Source organism: Mugil cephalus, chromosome 10 (genome assembly GCF_022458985.1).
Source record: "Mugil cephalus isolate CIBA_MC_2020 chromosome 10, CIBA_Mcephalus_1.1, whole genome shotgun sequence".
NCBI classification, from domain to species: Eukaryota; Metazoa; Chordata; class Actinopteri; order Mugiliformes; family Mugilidae; genus Mugil; species Mugil cephalus.
Window position 1 is genome coordinate 26,829,373 of NC_061779.1, and position 15,249 is coordinate 26,844,621.

A 15,249-nucleotide genomic window follows, 5' to 3' on the forward strand; every position below is an offset into this window, starting at 1 on the left:
CTCCTTTTAAAAATTCGCACGGATTCGGTAAGTCTATCAACAGTCAATTATCAGGCCACCTGGGACATTTGTCTTATACTTAGACGTAGCAAAATGAGCTAACGTTAGCATAAGGTTTATTTTTGATTCAACTAATCTGAGTAGACGGTTGTATGGTATTATTAAGCTAACTGAGTTAAGTACGGTGCAGTGCTAATAGGCTGAAACTGCTTAAACTAGTTAACTTAAGTACAGTGTTCGAATACTGAGAAATTAAATTTGATTTTTAAAAAGTTTATTAAGTTAAACAGTGTGTCAACCCTGAGGAAACTTAAAAGTTAGAGTTGTTCTAATAAAGTTATAAGTTGAAACAGTATGCTATATAATGAATGAATGAATAAATTTTAGTAAAGACTAGTGACTCTTTAGCAAATTTAATCTTGCTATCTTGATCTTGATTTCACTGTTGATAAGAATTAAGACATTTGAAGCGAGTTTCCATCTCAAATCCTTTATTCATATGCTGTATACTAATTTCACCAGTGCACAATTTACCAACAGGTGCCTTCTATGTTGGTGGGATGAATAGCCCTATGGCAGAGCTGAGCACAATCCAACGCAAAAAGGAATACAATGACACTGGTGACCATTCAGCAAGAGATTGTTACTCTGAAAAAATCTGTTATATCAATCCTGACTCTACAGGGACTCCTGTTTGGACAGGGTCCTCTTCAGATATCAGTCTCCCTGTTCTATTTCCCCATCCTCACCAGTATAGTGTCCAGCCAGACATTTTGGACCCTCTTGGCTTAAGGTATATGTTCAGTCATTAACTAAACTTTGATAATGTCTGATATGTGTTTGAACATAAAATATATTTTTTTGTTTTCTAGTTTCTTTGTCAGACATTTCCAAACACCTTTCATCATGGCCATACATTGAGATGTCCTGATCTTACAAATTAGGAAGAAATGCTCAAAGAAATGCTGTACTTGTTCAACATTTGCATGGACTAATATTAAATCAATTGATTGCAGATTCCATTGTCCATATCAGTCCACTCAGTGTCCACTCACTTATCCATATGGCCTCCAGCAACCCCAATCAAGCCAGTATCACCTCCTAACTGGGTAAGTCCATATGTATTTGTACTGTAAAAATACTGTGATACACTATACAATAACTGCTTAAACTGTGTAAAGTGCTTTGAACCAGTCATGTTTCTCTTCCTCTTGTGCCTGGTCCACCTGACAGCAGTCATCACTACCCTGTGTCTGCTTCTTGGTTTACTAATGAACCCATTCGCTGCAACATGATGCAGGTTAGTTCAACATTCAGACACACTGGTGTGTGTTCATGGCTCTACATGTGTCATTTTCCTGTGTGTATTTTCAGGGTGACCCTGTAACAATGGACTATCAGCAGTTTCAAGAAGGACTACCTGAAGACACACCTCACATCAAACAGCCTGTACGTTTTGCCAAGTTCTGTCAATTCAGCAAGAAAGAATGGATCTTTAATTTTGTTTCAGCACATATCCTGGAGGACAGAGGAGAGGAGGAGTTATGACTTTTAGAAACGTTATAATAAACCTAGACCCTTTTCTCAGAAAGTCGAAAGGAAATCTTAACTGAATGTAAAGTCATTTTAACTGTTTTTGTCATGATAAAAAACTTAAATTGAATTAATATATTATTAATAATATAACTGGTTATCAGTCATGAAATTCTCTATTAGTGTATCACTGCTAAAATTAATTTCAAAACTCAAGATATCCTGCTTTTTTTTGCTGAAACACAGCATTGAGCAGAGTGTTTCATGTTCCTCTACGTAGCTCAAGGCACAGTCATGAAGAGCTTGAAAAGTAATCAGTTAGTGCCATGATCCCTTTTCTTGGCTCTGGTTAAAAGTCTGGCACAATTTTGGACCGTCTGAAATTGATTTACTGGAACATGCCAAAAGTCTGTTAATAATAAATAAATCCAGATGCAATTAAATAAAAACATGTAAAATAGTCTGTCTTTAAAAGATAAAATTTTCAGGATTTTATATATGCTCCTCAGATTGTAAAAACTAGTTTGGAGAATGACTTAGTTTGTTTCGTTTGTTTTCAGTAACTGTTTACAGAAAACATTCACACTCACACCTACAGTCAATTTAGAATCACCAATCAACCTAATGAGCATGTCTTTGACGGTGGGAGGGAACCGGAGTACCCGGAGAGAACCCACACAGACACAGGGAGAACATGCAAACTCCACATAGAAAGACCACAGTTAGTCTGGATTTGAAACCCGGAACCTTCTTGCTGTGAGGCATCAGTGTTAACCACCAGTTAAAGCTGAGAAGATAAAAAAAAATACAAAAAGCATATGCAACCACTGACTACACATAATATTAGTATGTTCTGCAATATGGAGAGCTGTCACAGCAAACAAGACAAATAACCTTTAAATGTCCTAATCAAAGTGTTGTGTAATTAAAATGGGTATATTGAACCTTCCCAGCACATGTTTCAAGAGCATTAACGTGAATCCTGTGGCATCAAAAGGTTCTGGCAACATCTTCATCATACACATTAGGCTGAAAGCCTATGATAAACATAATGCTGTATACATAATAATATTGTGAACATTTACAGAAGGTAACCAAGCTACAGCCCAAAACCAAAAATGTCAATTCCCACTTTTAAAAAGAAAAAGTTCATACTTGTTTTATTATTTTAATTTTATTTTTAAGTATTTTAAATTGATTATCAGAATAGTTGTACATTTATAATAATCAACCAGTTTAAAATGACATAATTCTAAGTCTTCCCTCCATCTGTTTAGGTCGCGTGTGATGTCAGTGGAGATGGACAGGTGGGGCTGGTTGATCCCTTTGAGCCAGAACTTGTGGAAAAACACAGAAATGACGAACTTAATCAAGGAAAAGGTCAGTTCTGGTTTTGCTGCACTATCTGCTTTCTTCTTCCTTCCCCTTGTCTCCTTCCTCCTCTTCATTCCCTCATCTTTCTGTCTCTCCCCTTGACTGGCAGCATCAGATGGGTTATATATTGGTATATTAATTCCATTTAATTGAACTGAACTCCTACTCGCTCAACACAGGCCCCATACCTCAACTAAACTAGCATTCTCAGTTCTCAGTATTTAAAATTCTCAGTCAAATATGTCTGACAGTTTCACATTGTGCTCTACAATTGAGAACAAACAGTAGATTCAAAATGGCTTAAGACTGACGTGTCTCACTGTAGCCTTTCAAATGTGTCCAAAACATTTTTTACAGTAATCTTGAAGATGTTTTTAAATTCATAATTTATGACTCAGTTTTTACCGTAATAAAAGTTGTTGATTGAACCATGGTTTATGTAGTTATTCTCTGTTTTTTTTTTATTTATTTATTTTTTTCAGATTTCAGTGTTTTAGGGTCTCCCGACCAGGTAGGAAACACTTTATTTTATGAGCTCTCCTTTCCATGACTGATAAATCACTTCATTACCTAGAAGGTTATCTTTGGGTGTTCAATGATCAATTCATATATAGTTTCCTCTGTATCACCAGACACCTTGTCCCCTGTATGAGTCCATAGTTGACACATCCAACATACAGCCACAAACCCCACCTCCAAGGTAAGGAGAGTGACTGCTGCAAGGAGCACACAGACAGCTATACAACTACAAACATATACATTATATTCATTATCTTAATTGGTGTTGCAACAGCAAGCCTGTAGCAAGACTTTATACTTAATAAAATGTTGGGCTGACGGAATATGAGATTTATGTATTGTGAATTTGAAAGAGTTCAGCAAACATTGTTTTCACATTATATCCCTGTAGAACTGTTGGGACATGGAGCAGGAAACCCTGCCACTGCACCAGATCTCAGTGCCTCAAATTGTGAGTAGACGTTTTTTTTCTGTTATCCTTCGGACAGAGAATACATTTACAACAGATGTTAATGACCCTCTATGCCATCATGACAGATTTTGGGGGAGTCACGTGACCTGAGGTGTGAGTATGTGTTAAGATTTCTTGGGATGGCTGCTAGCAATGACACTTCTTGATGGCAACAGCCACTCCCAGCAGGATTCAGCCTGACACAGACACACACACAAACAAATTAGGAACATCTCAAAAGAACATGAAGAACAGCAAAAGGTCCCCTCAACCCATAGGACCCAATGGCCCTGACTAACAACATTCTGTTACCAGACTCCACAGGACTCCCTCAGAAGACCCATGTCCATTCTCTGATGACACAACTGTTTTGGCGACACGAGGGAGACCTACACAATATTAGGAAGGAGGTCATAATGTGATGCCTTTAATGATTCACGAGGGAAATTACTTGGTCAAATTACTTAAGATTAGATTAAAATACATTAAAAAATAATTATCTCGTAAAAAAACAAAACAAAAAACAAAAACGATAGATCGATCACTTTATTCATCCCCGAAGGGAAATTAGGTAGCAACAGTGGCATGGATTGTGTTGTTACATAGTGCACGTTTACCAGAAAACCTTATTTTCGTGAACATTTACTACATCACGGACATGTTGTCAGATGCTTCAAAGCGCCCTGCTGCAACACTTGACCAACATATTGAACTGCTGCAAGGGTCATAACCAATGTCTTGTGTAAGCACACGCTCTGCTACAGAGGAACGTGGTGGTAGTAGCTCATTGTAATTTAAAGTGAAATCGCACCGAAACAAGCCTCTTCACAATCACTTTTAACTAAAGTATGTTACAGAGATTCCATCAACTTTTGGAAATTGGCCTCCAATAACCCCTTTAAAGGTGATAGAACATACAGTATATGGACGTAACTGTGTCAGTCCTGCAGCTTCCAGATGCTTCAGGGATTTAATGAACTGGTGTAAAACAAAATACAGGAAGTATAAAGCAGATGTGAACAGCTGATACTGTAAGAATTTGCCATGTTCATAGGTTAGTGCGCTGATTTACTGTCTTTCCTGTTGTAACCACAATAACTTTAATATGTTTAACTCGATAATAGATAATATACATTACATTTTAAAGTTATGTGTTATGTGTTTTAGATGAATTCATATTTCAATGTGTTTGTGTCTCTTAGGTACTGTGAATGTTTTGCCAGCGGAGCAATGTGCATCAACTGTGACTGCTCTAATTGCCACAATAATTCAGAGCACCAAATCAAGCGTCACAAGGCAATCAAGGTTGGCAACACTTTTGGTAAACATGTCACACGTTAAACAATTCATAAACCTGTCATATAAAATGTATGGCAGTTTACTGAAGTACCTCCCAATAAGACTTAAATATGCAAGAATATACACAGTACAGAGATGTGAATAAGACAGCAAACAGACTGACCCATTAATACTGGAATTACATTCTAGCATATAGGAAGTACATATGATCCGAGTTTGCATACACAGTTTAAGAATTATTGTTCAACTGTTCTTTGGTCAGATCGAAATCTCTGAGCCCTAGTCCACATTGTAAGTCTGTATGTATAGAAGCAAACCTTTTATGCTGTAGTATATTAATACTGATGACAAAAGGGCAAGTTATAGAGAAAAAACTCTAGAAATAAAAAGTTCTAAAAGACTAGTGGAGCATTGGGGGTTTAATAGGAGCATCTCTGGCTAGTTGCCCACCTAAAACTCACTTGGCTAAGGTCAACAACCAGATATCACCTTTATTTGGAGGAATCTGCTTTCATTCTGTTGTTTTTCTCCAAGGACTACTCTAAATATACTGAAATATTAAAATTCAAACCATTCAGTGTAACAAAAACTGTCCTGCATGTTTTCGTTTATCATTTTGCACAGTACAAAAAAATATTGTTTCTTCCTCAAATTTGTCTGTGATGTACTGACACTTGGTTAGTGTGGTTGCAGCAGGGAGGAAGGTCCTTTGGTATCGCTCCTTCACTCACTGTGGATGAAGTATACAGATACAAAGTGAAAAGATCAAAGAAGTGCATTTATTGGCTTGCTCTAGCAAGTAAAGCACCGATATGGTGTGGCTGTGGCTCAGTAGTAGGTCTACCACAAATTAAAGAGTTAACTAGGTTCCATCCCTGCTAAAGTGTCCTTGAGCAAGACACCAGCCAGTGCTCTCAGTGCAGGGCATTGGTGTGTATGTGTGTGTGTGCTTGTGTGAGCAAATGGGTGGATGTGTCATCATGACTGTAAAGCGCTATAAGTACCAATGGATACAAGAAAATGTTACTTTAAAGAATAGTGGCAGATATTTGTAATAAACTGTATATAAGCACCGCGCCGTATTGAAATGGTACAGGATGGTGAGTGCTGTGTGAGTGGACTGCTAATCACTCGGTATCAGCTGAAACACTATTGACTGTTGACTGGCTCAGAGAAGGTGCGTAGACCTGTCACAATCAATCAAGTCTAATTGGTGTTTCTGCCAGGGTGACATGGTATGAACCGATATTCTTCAGCACTAGAAAACATTCACTGGAAAGCAGGTTCTCTCCCACTCTCAGTGTGTCTCCGTTTAAGGTGCTTTGTTGTGTTGTCTTCACTCGTCTTTCATTTATTACCTTAGGAAACTGAAACATAACCACTGCATGACGAACAGAGCTATTCCCATAACCTTGAAAGTATAACTATAGAAAGAAAGAAAAATGTTTCACAGTAAATCAAAATAAGACATTATGTGATAGTTATAGTATAAGTTGATACCTGTAACTATCTAAAAGGGTCCTTTTAGTACCTACAAATAATTATTTCATTTTGGATTATGCAGAGGAGTCATGTTTTCTGTGGAATTCTAATTCCAGTATTTTGGAATAAAAATGAGAAACATGAAAGAAAATAGAAATAGCTGAATGCGTTTAAAATTGACACCTTGAAAATTTTGTTATAAGCTTGCAAAATATTTGTATTGGATTTTTGTTAGTAGATTCAAAAGATGGCTTATTAAAAGTCAGGAAGTACAGTTAGACATCAAATACAAATTATACAAATGTACAAATGCACACATTTGTTCATCACATAAAACATGATAGTTACCAGTATAATCTGACTTATGATAGGAAATGGAACATGAAATGTGTGCATGTACAGATCTTCAGGGTCCGCAAAGAACACAAGGAAGGACAGAGACAGAAAATAGAGAAACAATGCCTTGGTTTTTATTGATATCTGAATGCCATGCATGGCATACATACAGAATTAACAGATTTCACAGGACATTTGTCTGTCTCTTACTTGTTACTTGTATTGTCATTTTGTAGTCATGTTTAGGTCGTAACCCTGATGCCTTCAGGCCTAAAATAGCTGGTGGGAAGTCAGGAGTGGTCAGAGGGCGGCATAACAAGGGCTGCAATTGTAAACGCTCCGGCTGCCTTAAGAACTACTGCGAGTGCTACGAGGTTTACACACACGCACACACACACAACATATTTGTTTATCATTATTATTTCTGTTTATTTAGTTATTTGAAAAGGACAGTGCACATTAATTAACATTTCTGTAAATGTGCCAGGCTGATTTTCAACTGCAGTCCTCTGGCAGGATGTCTAAAAACCACATCATGACCAGATGTTCATCAGTCTATCACAATTTGAGATACTATTTATTTTTTTAACACACAGACAGAATATCAGAATCCTACGTCATTCTGATCTGTCATGTCTCCTGGTTACATGGCTACTATAGACGTGTAGTTTCTGATAAGCAGCATCATTTCAGTAATTTATACACATATGAATGGTTTCTTTGGTTAATTTATTCTCTTACTTTTATCAACCTAAGTTAGTAAGATTTACTTTTGTAGATTTACTTTTGTTTAGTCAGGTTCCTTTTGAAATGTACATCTAACCAAGCAACAAACATGGGCCTGTTTTGAAGCATATGGATTGTTTTGCTGTTTGCTGCTGTGTGCGTGCAGGCCAACATCATGTGTACCTCCAGCTGTAAATGTGTTGGCTGCAGGAACTATGACGAAGGCTCCCAAATGAGCCTTAAATGGAAGACTGCCAGCGTGGGGGACAAGTGAGTCATTTACACCTATGATTTAACATATTACAGCTGAAATAACAAAGTCATCTTCACAGCTGTGTAAAACATATGACCACTACTGCAGTTAAAGAGTGAAAGAATTGAAGAACTAAAGAAGAGTTTTCAAGGAGCTTGGAAAGGGATTTAAGACTGTTTGTTGAACTGAATTTATCTTAACTGTTCTCCCTCATGTAAGGAAAATCATTAGCATAACAAACACTTCCTTCTTTATCTTGGTTCAGCCTTACCACCAATTTTTTTTTCACATTTTAAATTTGTTAATAACTCTTGATTTCCAATAAAATCAAAATGTTGATGATCATGTAAAATGGCACTGATCATGTTAGAATAAGAAATGTAAGTCTGATTTGAATGAGGAGCATATCCCTCAGAAAAGATGAAGCTAGTTAGTTTGTGTGAGGTTGCACCATTGGCCTGGGCTCATGTGTGTGTGTGTGTGTGTGTGTGTGTGTGTGTGTGTGTGTGTGTGTGTGTGTGTGTGTGTGTGTGTTCAGGCGGCCAGAGTTCACCTCTTCAGTGGTGGAGGCAGTGTGTGGCTGTCTGCTGACTCAGGCTGAGAGGGAAGCCCAGAGCCTCACCCAGGCTGAGCACAGGGTCCTAGAGGAGTTTGGACACTGTCTCTCACAGATTGTCAAGACCGCGTTCAAGTGAAATACTCACTGAGCAACAGACACGTGCACACGTGTGCTTCTGGTGAACTTCAGTGGAGGAGAAGTTTGGAGAGCCACGGTGTCATCAGTGTATTATATTGCATTGTGAAAGTTTTATTGGTCAGTGGAAATCTTGTGATGTTTTTATTGCTTATGCAGAAACTCAAATGAGCTGAGTTCAGAGGTCTGTCATTGTTCACATACTGTTGTTTTCTGTCTATGATTTCTTTACAGACAGTGTATTCATTTTAAACTGACAAGAAGTAAGCATTCAATGACACAGTTTTTTCCCGTTGTTGTTGTTACCATTGTTATGTTCATGTTTTTAAAACGTATGTATTACGGTGTATATATATACATATATACATATATGTATTATTTTTAGAGTTACCTTGATATAAATGTTAAACACGTTTAATATTTAGAAATAAAAGGACTATTTATGATACAATACTAATAATTATTCCTTTGTTGATCCCTCATGGGGAAATTCTATCTGTCTTTCACATTTGACCCATCCATGTGTTCACATGGTAGTGTGTACAGTTGGAGCAGTGGGCTGCAGCCTCAGGTAGACCAAGTTCCTCAAAAATATATAGTGTTGTTTTATTACCACATTACATTTTCACAATATTTTTCTTTACAGCCTTTTTAAATCGATGATATTTCACTCTGATCCAGCAGTGACAGTCGGTGAGAAAAAACTATGCTTGTTCTTTATCATCTGTTTAACCAGCGCAGTCACCCAGACCAAGTATTAGAAACATAATAGGTTTCTAGATTCATCAATCAAAGCTGCTCCTGAAGGTTCTCTGAAGATAGAAAATCTAAATTTAAAAGAGCTGAGGAGAGAGGAGATGTGTTTAGAGATGTGTGCAAATGTTACTGCCTTAGTGCCGTATGTCCAGCTCATAGCAGTCTGTGAGAGGAAAGGAGTTCATTGCAGTGGGTCTGTCATTCCAATGAGAAATGCAGCCTTTTGCTGATGTTCATGTTGCTCCGTGTTGTAGCTGCTGCCGAGGTAACTGTCTTACACTCTCTTAACGGTGCGTTCATTGGCCAGTTAGAAATCGGCAGTGTCTCACGTTACTGCTGGAGAGGATCCAGAACATCTGGAGGAGACTAAGGAGGAGCTAAGAGGGATAAGAGTTTAGAGTTAAGAGAGCAACTAATGGGTGAGATAAGCTAATGTTTACATTTCACGCATTGACACATTCATTTGTGAAGTTCACACGGTGCCTTGGATATGACAACATATTTGGTCCGTATACCATCTAGTGAAGGGCTTCCTGGAGTAAGTTTACAAAGACCTCTACTGGATGTTTTTAAAAAAGAAAATCGAAGTAATAAAAGAAGTATTATGACTGCTTGTTCACGACGTAAACATGTTTCCATGTTGTTTTTATGGTGATGGAGGCTGTGAAGTCAGATTATTAGTGATCCTCGGCTCTAAAGGCTCTCAGAAATGAGGTCATTGCCTCATACTAGGAAACCTCTAATGAAAATCAAAAGAGCAGCATGAAATATCTGTTGTACGCACTGGGACAGCATCACACGCACTAACACACCTCTTAGGATGCACACAGCAGAGCCACACTATAGATGTTCCTGCTGGCCCTGACGTCAGCTTGTTTTTGTGCTGTTTTTTTAGCTTCTAGTAAACAGGAATCCTGCAAGGCCTCACAGGGAGCATGATCAAACCAGTTAGCGCTGCTGCTCCTGATGGGGGATAAAAGCAGCCTGGAACATTGGCCTGGACCGCACATGCTGCTGGACTGCCTGCACTTACTGCAGCAGATATGGTAAGTGGAAACAAGTGCATGTTCAGCCTGCTTTTTTAAGTATATTTGAGTGTAAAAGCTATTTCCATGAGATTATAGGAATAGTTTTGGTTGAATGCGTCCTTAGTTTATTCATATCTAAAATAAAGTAGTAAATCATTTCAGATCCTTGTGCTCTTTTTTCATTATCAGTACCATTATTATTGTTGCAATATTATTAACCACTACGAATCATTTAGTTATTTTAATTGCTATTTAATTGCTGTTTACTATTTGCATGACCATTGCAATAATTCGAGCTGTTAATCTATCATGTTTATTCTAAGTTGCTATGTATTAGAATAACATTTGTTTTTGAGGAACTGTCAAAAAGCCCAGAAGTAAAAAAAGAAGTAAAGAAAGAAAGAAAAAGGGCAAGCTTTGAATTAGGAAGCCATCAGTATTTAATTTGCTTCACAGACAGAGAGCATTGGTTCTTTACTAAGCAGACAAGACATTTGAATCACTGTTTGAATACATATTTAATGGGACATGCTGGATGTCACGGGGGACTAAAAAGGTAGAACTCAGCGCAGGTAGCCCCCTTTAAAGTTCCAGGGTCTGCCTTTAAATGAGATCAGGCATGACACTGAATTATTACCTGATGTCACTGAATATGATATGACATGTCGAAAACACACTATAACTTGTTAAACTGGCTTTGGAGGCTTTACATGAATCTTGCTACTGTGAAGCTGGAGGAATTCAATAAACTCAGGAGGCACTTGGAAGCAATACACTAAACATTAGTCCCTTTTGTTATTTCTGTCTCTAAACTTCTCTAATCTTCCATGTGATATGGGGATTTTAATGTGGTCCACGAACCGAAGGTGCAGCAACGTGGCATAAACTCTTAAAATGTCACAACGCTGCAACCGAACACGTTTACCTGTTCATTCTTCAGGGTTGTCCACGACCTGAAGGGTTAGCGGTTTGATCCCCTGATCCCCTGAGTGTGCCATATGCCGAAGTGTCCTTGAGCAAGACACTTGACCCCCAGTTGCTCCCAGTGCAACTGGCACTGGTGTGTGAATGTGTGTGTGCTTGTGTGAGCGAATGGGTGGATGTGTCTCTGACTGTAAAAGTGCTTTGAGTACCAATAGGTAGAAAAGTGCTTTATAAATTCAAGACAATTTACCACCAAGGTCACATGTTGTCTTTTTGGGTTTTATCTGACAATGAAATGGAAAATGTAGAAAATGCTGCGGTTCGCCAGGTCTGACCTGTCTGCAGGGATTCAGTATGTAGCCACTTCTCATTCAGGTTGTAGAATCTCTGCGGGAAGTTTGTTGCTGTTCTGTTTTTATAAACGTCAGTTATTTTCTCATCTCACAAAACAGCTCACAGATACATTGCAGGTTAAGAAAGAATAAGAATCGAACAGTAGTTTGAGGTTAATGTATGCAAAGCAGAGCAATGGTCTGCACTGTTGGATTTGGAAATGTAATGGTCTTGTATTTATAAAGCTGCTAGAATATTCACTTATTTTGAGATAGATTGTATGTACATTTACAGTACAACAATGTTTAGGCACAATACAATATACTGTAATATACATTATACACATGTCCAAACACCAGTTAACACAGCTGAATGCCTTGTTTTGTTTCTGTGGACACAAGTGTATATGTACTTTCTCTGTTTGTTCTTGTGTCAGAAGTCTAAAATCACAGTTGTCTGGACGTGTACTTTGGCCGTCTCACTGTTCATTGTGTCCTGTCATGCACAGAAGGTAAAACTCTCAGCTGCTGACACGTTCCACTGATTTTCAACAACACAATGTCTCACCGGCAAACTGTTGTCTGTTTCCCTCAGCTGAATATTCACTGGGGTCCTCAGTCCATGATGTACTTGAAGGGCAAACGTGAGTGTAACTGTGTCTACTGTGATTACGCTTTAACTTTATCAACATCACATGTATTGTATACATATATTTAGTCTGTGTAGGTTTTAGGTTTCCACAGAGGATTCATTTACTCATGTTATAAACTGGGTAAAAAAGCTGTCCCCCCGACACCAGGCCTGTTGTGGCAACTGGTTGTCTTGTTCATCATTTTATTGATATACTCTACCTGAGAGGAGACGATTATTGCAGTGTAAATCTGTGAAAACCATAATATCTAGCATTACTGGATTGTTTTAACTCACTGGGGAACTGACTGAATCTTTATAAACTCATCACCATCCACGGTGATTAGCTTAAAAGCTCATTAATCAGTCCAGACTTCTTCCATGATGAACATATTTGGACTGTCCAACATCGTCCCTTATGTTTGGAATGAGTTTTTATTTTCCTAAGGTGGTAAGGATCTCATTCTAGCCTCTGAGACATCCCATAAACTGGTTTAATACTGTAAACTGTGATATATTTAGAGATGTAATGAGGTCATTAGTGACACCATGTGGTGAACCTGTTCAGACAGGTCAGTTTTGTTTTACTAACCAGCAGAAATGGATATTGGTATTGCTCTAGACTTTATGAATATAAGCTTGGTGTCGTCGGTGCTGCTTGGCTAATCCCTTTGTGTATCTGCTGCAAAGATTTTGCTTTTATAAGTCCTTTCCTGGTGGGGCTAGACCAGAACTGCAGACATGCAGTGAGGAATCCTCCCAGTCAGCCCAAGTGCTTGATGCTAAGGAGCTAGCCAGTTGTTGCTAGACCTTTTCATACTTCATCCTCTCTTTGCCTGTTGATGATGATTAATCGCTGGAAAAAGGCAAAACAGATCTCAGGTCACTGAGATGGACTTAAGAAAAAGATTTAGGAGTGCACAAAGATAAAAACCCAATAATGGCAGCTCTTAAGGAGTAGCTTATACAAAACAGAACTACAATTTGGTTTTCAGTTACTGAGTTACTTCTTTTTAGTTCTTCAGTTAGTTAGATAGATACACACTGTAATTGATCACCCATGCGAAAAACCAGTGTGAAGATCTGGGAAGGTTTTTGTTCCATGAAGTTCCACACTATGTATGACAATCACAGACAGGGTGTGGATGACACAGAGGTCTAACATGTGGGCACAAGGGCTGTTCTACAAATGTCTGATTTGCAATGATGTGCAGTAAATTATCAGTAAAAAAGAAAGATTATTTTGAGTAGAATGTGAATCGCTCAGAATCACATCTGTAAGAAGCTCAGCATCAGTACAGCCGCCTGCTCTCTCCTGTTCTTGTCTTCAGATGGCAGGAGGTTTGTGATGGAGGATGACAACAGTGTCTTGAAGCAGGGTCTACAAGGGTGGTATGAAGTTCTCAGAGGTACGTAACCATTTCACTGGATTGTACTCAGGTTAGGACAGACACACTGCCAGTGTAATCTATTAATTACTTATCTAATTAGTCATGAACCCATAGAGTTCAAACAATAAACCAGACTCCATCATGTAAAAGGCACAGTTGTTATATAATGTGTTATAATAATATATTGACGTTTTTGACATGGGACCCCTGTGTGTGCGCAGGCATCCAGAAGCTCCAGACACCACAGTTCAAAAAACCCACTCACATTGTGAGCTCAGAGAAAGTCCTCATCCACTACCTCCAGGAGAGATGAGACGCACACGAGCACCTCACTGAGAACTGGTCCAAACTCACAGACTTCTCTTCACATCACCGGCATCGGCGTGACAGGAGACACAAGCGGTGCTACTGGCTCTGCTTAATGTAAATAGTAAACTGTGACTTGTTATGAAAATTTTCCATGTATGACTATTTTATGTGTGTCCAGATTTCATGTTGTTGTATGTAAAAAGAAAATCACTGAAGTAAATGATGATTTACGTCCTCTTGGCAGTGGCTTGATTGCAGTATTATGTTGACCACCAGAGGGCAGTAATAGAAAGCCTAAAGACTGACTCTTTCTCTCAGCTCTGAGCTTTGTCAGTTTTTACTATGATACTGTGATACTTTTTAATAACAAAGTTCAACGGTGCCATAAAAAACTATGAGGCCACCACAAGTACAGAGAATTCATAAAAGTCAACACTAAATAAAATATAGAATGACTGATTAGAATAGTGAGAACAATACGAAACAATGGTACTGGTAAAATGGTTAAAAAAGAAGAAGAGGAGGTAGAAAAAAGCAGGTCAAGCATATGGATGACAATATTAATATAAGTTAGAATATTTAGTTTCATTAATACTCTCCTAAACACTCGATTTAACATCAACTATTCACAGAACATTTGTGTCTGTAATTGCTAGTTAAGGTACTGTGTTGGTAATTTGTACACTAGATGAAGCAACATACAGTCAATGTGTTTAATCAAAGGTACAAATTCTAATTAGAATTTTAAAAAGCCAATCATAAGGGTCAACTAGCTTGAATTACCTCAGATTAAATCCTTGGATGCTTTCTAGATCCAGTTGTCCTCAGGCATTAACAGCTATGACCTTAGTAGGACAGTATTATGTATCAAAACCATAAAAATATACTTTATTTATATGTTTAGCTGCCAGTAAGCATTGCCAGTAGATGCCATGGAGCTATTGTTACCCTCACATCATATGAAGCTGCTTAAACCAGTGCCAGAGCATGTCCATTTGAACACTGACTTCTCTCTCTGTCCCTCATGTGTCCTCTTCACAACCTCGACCACTCAGAGCTCAATTTCTTGCAGCCATATAAACAGCCTCTATTAGCCTCAGTTAAACAAACAGCAGCAGTGCTTGGTTTAGTTTATCCTGTAATGGATATCTGTGTTTACGCCGAGCACATTTCTGCTAGGTTTCATCATGCTGCTGCTGCTGCTGGATTGA

At 38.3% G+C, this 15,249-nt stretch overlaps 2 protein-coding genes across 2 annotated transcripts; both read left to right on the plus strand.

The window, feature by feature from the left end:
* Positions 1-9,126, plus strand: tesmin (testis expressed metallothionein like protein). The gene is made up of 13 exons (XM_047596849.1): positions 1-27; positions 685-793; positions 1,017-1,109; positions 1,234-1,300; positions 1,375-1,449; positions 2,811-2,913; positions 3,390-3,418; positions 3,540-3,607; positions 3,818-3,877; positions 5,080-5,182; positions 7,231-7,368; positions 7,887-7,990; positions 8,512-9,126. Exons 4-13 carry the CDS (start codon positions 1,292-1,294, stop codon positions 8,666-8,668), a joined length of 846 nt encoding a protein of 281 aa, XP_047452805.1. The 5' UTR covers positions 1-27; positions 685-793; positions 1,017-1,109; positions 1,234-1,291; the 3' UTR covers positions 8,669-9,126.
* Positions 9,127-10,045: 919 nt separating this feature from the next.
* Positions 10,046-14,388, plus strand: LOC125015252 (spexin prohormone 2-like). The gene is made up of 5 exons (XM_047596964.1): positions 10,046-10,469; positions 12,145-12,219; positions 12,303-12,351; positions 13,670-13,747; positions 13,951-14,388. Exons 1-5 carry the CDS (start codon positions 10,467-10,469, stop codon positions 14,040-14,042), a joined length of 297 nt encoding a protein of 98 aa, XP_047452920.1. The 5' UTR covers positions 10,046-10,466; the 3' UTR covers positions 14,043-14,388.
* Positions 14,389-15,249: the final 861 nt, after the last annotated feature.